At 39.5% G+C, this 7,823-nt stretch overlaps 1 protein-coding gene across 1 annotated transcript; it reads right to left on the bottom strand.

The window, feature by feature from the left end:
• Nucleotides 1–4,476: 4,476 nt before the first annotated feature.
• Nucleotides 4,477–6,737, bottom strand: LOC128863880 (actin-related protein 2/3 complex subunit 1A-B). The gene is made up of 3 exons (XM_054103283.1): nucleotides 6,462–6,737; nucleotides 5,969–6,402; nucleotides 4,477–5,169 (listed from the first exon to the last, which is right to left on the bottom strand). Exons 1-3 carry the CDS (start codon nucleotides 6,532–6,534, stop codon nucleotides 4,546–4,548), a joined length of 1,131 nt encoding a protein of 376 aa, XP_053959258.1. The 5' UTR covers nucleotides 6,535–6,737; the 3' UTR covers nucleotides 4,477–4,545.
• Nucleotides 6,738–7,823: the final 1,086 nt, after the last annotated feature.

Below are 7,823 nucleotides of genomic sequence, written 5' to 3'. Positions count from 1 at the left end.
TCTGGTATTACTGGCATTTGCCAGTGTAGTCTCCATCTGAACTTTAGTAGGGTTAAATGCACTTATTATAACGGGCGGAACCATCGGAAGACCTATTGTGAAGACACATTGAGTATACGGCTCCTTGTGGTCTTCGCCCCTTGGAACCAATAGCCCCCACGGCTATGCGTAGAGCAAACTAAAGCTCAAGAGATCACCGCTAACACCCATTCTTTTAGCTAAGAACACAACCTACATTCCGCTTTAACTCCCGTATGAAGCCCCGACAGAGGCTTAATTGTTACTTTCAACAACTTCCTCTCCTTCTCTTCACACATTACGACAATCATAACTAAAGTACAGGACTGCAACAGTCTTTAAATAGCTAGCCGACAGAACTTGAAGCCAACACAAAGATACGTTGTGGGCAACATACAAAGCGAGTGGACTAGTAGGGCGCAGTTCACAAAGCTATTGACCATCAGTAGGCTGTCCACACTTAGGATATCCTATACCCATCGTGGAACTGCCACAAAGGTGGTGAAACAAGTGAGTAGGAGACGGCGCTGCAGAGCAAAGAAGCAAAAACGACGAAGATGTGTAGCCAGGAAATAGCGAACGCCAACGCATGCCTTGCGGATCACAAAAACCGTTCAAATGACAATGACGAACAAACGACGATGGAAGCACGTTTAGAAAACGGTTGCGTATATTAAATCTACGTACTCAAAAGAAGCCAAACCACACCTTTCCGATTAATCTAAACGAAATTGAAGAAAGCCTTCCGAACTTCAGTGGCGGCAATGAAATTAACGTTGAAAAGTGGATCGCGGAACACGTTAAGCGTTCCGTTGTCACGAAGAATCCAAAATTATTTTTGGAAGCACCAAATTTTTTTTAAGAATTAGCCTCATTAACACGTGGACCGAGTTGAAAGCTAAACTCGTAGATGAGTTCAAAAAACATCTCAGCGCGTAGGAAGTAGTTAACCAATTTAAAACGCGTGGGAGAAACTGCAGATACTGTGACGCTACGTGCTTTCCATAGCTAAATTCGCGCTCATCGAAGAATACGAGCACGTTGCGCTCATTATTGAATCAACAAGAATCAAATCAAGAACAAAAATTAAAAAAGTTACTTCCACGGTATGAACAACTGAGAGCGGCAGTCGAGAACAAGCGGAGGCTTTCCTTCGCTGGTGGCATCGAGGGCCAAATAAAGTGTTACAATTTCTCCAAACTTGGTCACTACTCTAGCGATAGAAAGGAGAAAATGTGTGAACAGGGCTCATATTTCAAGTGCGGGGCGAGGGACCACCAATACAGGAACTGCCTGCCCAAAGTTATAATAGAATATGACAGCGACTACACAGAGTTAACTTCAAGGAAACGGTCGTACTTATGATACTATGTTCATTGGTCATCGACAAAGCATACCTACACAAAATTTAAATAGTCAAAATAAACCATTGTGAAGGATACGATACTATTGAAAATTACGCTCACGTAATCTTTGCTTGCAACAAATATAGCAGCATAAGAAACAAGTAGGATATGTTGAAGAACCACAGGAATTCACTTTAATATTTATTTAAAAACATGTCGTTGTAACTCTTAATGGGCAGTTATTTATTACAAAAAATTAATTTACATATTTTTAAGTACAAATAAAACTTGTTATTAAATTAATTTCTGAATTGAGAACAATCACAACTAAAATTCGAGCCAAACCACCAAACAGCCGACTGCACAGGTATTGTCCTTTTTACATTTTTGGTTTGCCATTGCACATGGAGGAGATGGAAGTTTACATGTCAATCATGCAAGGTGAAGTCCAAAATAAACAAGACTGAGAAGGGCAGGGCCTTGTTCTGATAACTTCGAGTTTATTTATTCAAAATAGTCCCCTCTGGCCGCGATACACTGTTTTGTGCTATTTAAAAGCTTTTCGAAAGAGTGTTTCAGGTCTTTGACCGGAATGCCCTTCAGGATGTCGGTACAAGCCTTTTGGATGACCTCAACGGACGCAAAACGTTTTCCTTTCAAACAAATCAGTCACAAGAGTGGATCGCTGAGATGGTGCATTGTCATGCAATAAGCGGCAGCAACAAACGCTTCAAAACGCCAAGATAGAAAATTGCATTGACGGTTTGGTTCGTTGGCACAAGCTTCTTGTGGACAATTCCCTTGGAACCGGAAAACCAAATGAGCATCGACTTGATTTTTGACTTCTCCAAACGCGATTTTTTGGGTGATGGCTCGTCTGGGGCCTTCCATTGGGCATTTTGACGTTTAGTTTCAGGTCCATATTGGGAACACCACGATTCATCACCAGTTACAATGTTATAAAGGAAGTTCTCGTCTTTTCTCGCCTCTTTAATGAGGTCTTTCGAATGTTGAATTCTGAGCAATTTTTGGTCCTCAGTTAACTTGTGCGGAACTAAACGTGCACAGACCTTTCGTAAGTCCAAATGATCAGTTAGAATGCGATAAATCGATGTTTTGGAGATATTCCACTCCGATTCCATGAATTTCAACAATGATTTCGGATCAGTTTTAATAAATTTACGAACAATTTCGATGGAGCTTTCCATGATTACTGATTTCAGTCCGTATGTTTGTTGCCATTTATGTCCTCACAACCATCTCTGAAACGTGTAAGCCACTCATGAACTCTGGCACGAGATAGACAATCATCGCCAGAGACGTTTTACCAATTTTAAAACAAAATTCGATATTAGGTGCAAAATTAATCATCCAATTTTGAATAAACTTTTCGCTATGTATATAAAAAAATATTTAGAGGGATGGAAATCTTTATTTGGACCTTTACAATTTTTTCTGTTGCGAAAGATAATATCCGTCAAGTGGCTGCCGCTAGTTTTGATACACATTGGTGCCCGTTTTATCGCATTTTCCATGACCTTCCGCAAGATTTCCGCTGATAACTGTTTGCATTCCTGTCGATTTCCCCCTCCAAGTAGCCCCAAAGAAAAAAGTCTGGGATGGCTAAATCGGTCGATTTTGCAGACCCTGCCAAACCTTCAAAACTGGAGATTACGCGACCAGGAAATGATTAAAAAATCTGGGTCCAGAGAAAGAGGGGTGTTAGATGAGTTGCTTTGATGGGGCATGTGAAATGGTGGTTAGTGTCCCAATGTTACGCGGGACTCTCGGCAAAGTTGGAGTTCTTCGTCTGCAATGGGTGGTGGTTGGACTCCGATGACGGCATTCGGGGGTCGAGATTTTAGGAAGGTGGTAAGAGGCTCCCGATGACTGTCGTTAATTGTCTGTATGTACACTGTCCGATCCAGTAATTGCCGGTCTGTTTTGTCCTGGATCTCGACCGCGTATTTGAGGAGGTGCCTCCTGACGTGCCTGGGAGGCGGATCAGGATCAAGCAGGTGTCTGCACTGGTGGGACCTGCGGTAACACCCCAACAGGAACTTCTTGCTGAGCAGTTTATTGTGTTCCTTTACAGGGAGCATATGTGCCTCGTCGTGTAGATATTGAAGTGGGGACATCAAAAGACGTCCTGTCGCAGTCCTAATGGCAGTGTTTTGGCAAGTCTGCAGCTTCGTCCACTGCGAATCACTGGTTCCAGGCAACCAGACAGGCGCAACGTAGTTTACAACCGACCGGCCTATTGCCTTCAATGTCGATAGCAATAATTCTTTGTCTTTGACCCAAGTGCTGCCGGCAAGCGATTTGAGGATCTTGTTGCGATTTCGGACTTTAGTGGCAATAACGGCTGTGTGCGCTGAGAAGGAGAGCAAACTGTCGAAGATATCTCCCAAGATTTTGGGGTTATTAACAGTCGGAATTGGTGCGTCATCGAGTTTTACAGTATGACCTCCTTTGTCCAGGTGGTAAAGAGGGTCGCCGTGGACTCCGTGGGGGAAAGTTGTAGGTTCCTCGCAGTGAAGAAGCGTGAAAGGCAGGCGAGGTAGTCGTTTACGTTGGCGCACAGTTTTGCCATATACCAGACAGAAAGTTTTAAAACTATTAACGCATGCTGTGTTTTTCAATATATATATTGTATGTCGATTTCATAATGATGATACCATAGATGCATTTTTCGAAAAGGTAATCGCTGATGAGTCTACTGAAAATAATAGAAGTTTTCAAATTGCAGCGACAAATATGTTTCTAATGATTTCTGAAATTTTTTTACTAATTTCGCATAACCATAGCTTCGCTTTAATGTTCATCAGTGAAATTCAGCACACGTCAGCTCGTTTTCGGTAACATTTTTAGCCAGAAACGAATTACAGCACAAATCCGAGGATAGCAAAGAGTGCCTCTTTTCTCCTTACGACATAGCAAATATAGAAGTCTAGACTGCGTTCTCCGAATTGCCGTCAGTTTGTTCGTTGAACAAATAAGTAGGCAGTTATTGTGTATTTTAAAACACCTTAGATGATTATAACGTCGCGTGCAATCTATACGACTAACAATACTTACAGCCTTCTATTTTCAATGCAAAAGATGTTATATATACATATATTAGGAAAGTTAATATATTTTGAACAAAAGTACATATGGAATATATTTTGGCTTTTAAAGCTTAGATTTTCAAGTTATTCATGGAATTATTTAGCCCATTATCGAGATCCCAAATAACAAGTTGACCATCAACAGCAGATGTGCTGATTTTTCTGCCATTTTCCTTATCGCCGGCATACAAGCGAATACAAGTTATGGCGTTTTGATGCATGGAATCAACATTGGTGTCAGAATTTTCAGTTCTTAAATTACGATCCAACGATTGGAAAATGCGCATGGCGGATATACCGCTAGTTTCTTTTTTCTGAGATTTATCCAACTTTGCAGTTAGCACCAATTTTGAGTTTTCAACCAAAGTATACACCAGAGGAACACAGCTATGGCCAGCCACAACTATAGAAACTGGCGATATCCATACGCAGGAAAGGAATGGCAAGTATTGTGTTTTGCAACGCACAACTACATTGCCATTAGTTGCATCCGCAATATTAATGCAACTGTCATGGCCTATCCAACAAATTTTGTTACCATCAGCCGAAAAGTTTACATCATTGATCCAACCACCACCGGAACTTATGGAATTCTTGAATTCAGCCATTAAATTTCCTAGAGGCATGCGATTTCCCCAGGGGGTGGGAGTTGGTTGATCCTCAATGTCTTTAATGTAAGCTGAGAATACGCGAACCTGAAAAAATATAAATAGATTGTATTGAAACAGAGGCATTTTGGTAAAAGTTGAACAAAAATGTAAATATTGTATTTTTTGCAATTATTAAAATTAAGCTAAGTAAACCTATTTTGTTAAAAATATTTATAATTTTAATAAACGAATTTTTTTCCAAAAATAAAAATTAAATATGGGGTAATTTTCCCTAATCCCTCTAATTTTTTGTTTATGGTGATATTAAATCAGTAAGAGAAAACGAAAATCATAAATGTTTTATGGCATACAAGTATCACTTACGCAGTTACGATATTATGTATTAAAAAACATTTATTTATTACTGCTTTAAATATTCATATGTATGTATATAAAAATGTTTGCCAAATTAGCCAAGATCAGTTGTTGTTGTAGCAGCACAAACATTCCCCATAAATACCAGTATATATGGGGAATGCTGCTGAAGTGACAGTCCTTGGCGGAATATAAATCCGGGTCGTTCCGGTACCGTAGTCGGTACCGACTGTCGAGGGAACGAGACAAGATCAGTCGAGAAGTGTGAATAACACTTTTAAATTTTTTGTTTTATTTTTGGAATGTCGAACCAAAAGAATCTTATGTTATTATTATTACAAATCCGTCAAGAAGTTAGAACGTAGACACGTGTGTCGTACGTTCGATTTTCGAAGACCAGTTGAGTTCTATAATAATTTGATTTACATGCCTAATTTGGTACATTTGATTTAAATGTAGCAAGGAACACTGGCCCAAGCTGAGTAAGAATTAAGAAAATGAGTAAAAGTGAAAAATACAAATTTCTTACTTTATAATCAGTTGATCCAGCCACTAGCAACACATTATTAGGATGCCAATCCAATGAAGTTACTGTCGAACGAATTGGCTTCTTTATATGCTTCGATACCCACCAATCATTTTCAGACTCAAAATAGCACACCGATATCAATCGGGCCCCTGAGCCAACAGCAAATTTATTCTCTGCTGGTGACCATTTAACACAAGTAGCAGCACGATTTATACGCAACAACACTAATGTTGGCTTCCATTTACCGTCATCGCCTTGTGACCACACATATGCGTTCCTATCGGCAGCACAACTCACAATTCGGTTCGTATTTTTGGCCCAATCTATGCCCATTACGCGTAAATCATGTTGATTTAACACGTCTAAAAGTTTCCAATCATTGCGCTCCCGACTATAGATATGAATTTCGTTGTTGTTGGGCGAAAGAGCTATTTCTATAATAAATAAAAGCACAAGTTTAAATAAGTAATATAGTCGAAAATCAAATATTTACGTGAGCGATCTTTGTTCCAGGCGTGACATGTTATCGAAGCCAAGGAACCTCCGAAAGTGTAACGTTCAGACATTTCTGATATGAGAGGAAATTTCGGAAATATACAATACTTTTTTAATTTACAATAAAACGATAATCGCGGACTCTGGGCCGTCTACACGATTAGCTGAAAAAAATGCAAGTTATGACTAATATTAGTCCCAAAAACTACACTTATACGATAGTATGGAAAGAATTTTATAGTTCACGAAACAATTGGATCGCTTTGACAGATAAGTAGTGTTGCCACAGTTCTTCTATAAAAATTTACAAATATCTGACGATTGAGGCTACGGCGAATTCGTAGAAAGGTGAGTTCGATAGAGTAACAACATTTAAATGTTTTTGCAATTTAGCAGTTGGATTGCCAAAATTTCAGAAATAATTTAGAAAAACAAATAAGCTATAATAAAGAGGCAGAGCACCTTAACATTCCAACCAGCAAATCGCAGATAAAAAACAAGTCAGCTGTTATAGCGAAGTCATCTACTAGGGATTAATTCACCTTGGTTGGGACAGGCCTGTTCAGTTTATCAACATTTTTCACAGCCGAGATCAATCGAAATTGTTATAAAGTATTCTGAAATTGAATATCGTTATATATTCTCCACCCACTAATGAAAAATAAGTTCGCATGCATAAATATGTCAAATGAAGGGGACCGTGCTGTTTCCGTGTCGCCGCAATCTTATAGCGGATTCTTATAGAACTCGACAAAAGAAAACGAAATGAAGGGGTAAAATTTTTTGATATCTCGCTTAGTTTTCGAGATATTGTTTTCGTTTTCTTTTGTCGAGTTCTATAAGAATCCGCCATTAAATTGCGGCGCCACGGAAACAGCAGTATTGCCCAAATAAATTACAGTTCGCAGTATCCAACTCTTTGCACATGCATGTTCTGGAGCTACCGCGGTTCTACATGCGATACCGGAACGCTTGGTTATTAGTCATCAAAAATTGTTTAATGTTATTACGAAAAAAAGATCTTCTACCTCTCGCCTATACCCTTGAAATAGTGAGCGGACCACACCCACTTTTCCATTTTTTTCGGGGTAAGGAGTCGCTATTCTGCACTTGTTCCACCAGAAGACCTTAAAAGGAACAGTATACAACTTTTCCAATACATTTTCAAGCAAGCTGCTGATGAGGCAGTCCTTGGTCGGATATAAATCTAACAAAACCGACTGTCGGGAAGGAACGCTTTCTTAGATATGCTTAAATATGTTCATTAGTCGTCGTCATCGATTTCACCTAACGATAGGACTATGAAATATGTAGTAAGTGGTTTGGACTGGGTAAAACCAGAGGGATAGGGGTGTTAGAT

This window comes from Anastrepha ludens, chromosome 5 (assembly GCF_028408465.1).
Source record: "Anastrepha ludens isolate Willacy chromosome 5, idAnaLude1.1, whole genome shotgun sequence".
In the NCBI taxonomy this organism is placed as follows: domain Eukaryota; kingdom Metazoa; phylum Arthropoda; class Insecta; order Diptera; family Tephritidae; genus Anastrepha; species Anastrepha ludens.
The sequence above is the reverse complement of the archived record's forward strand: the minus strand, read 5'-3'. Positions and strand labels throughout refer to the sequence as shown.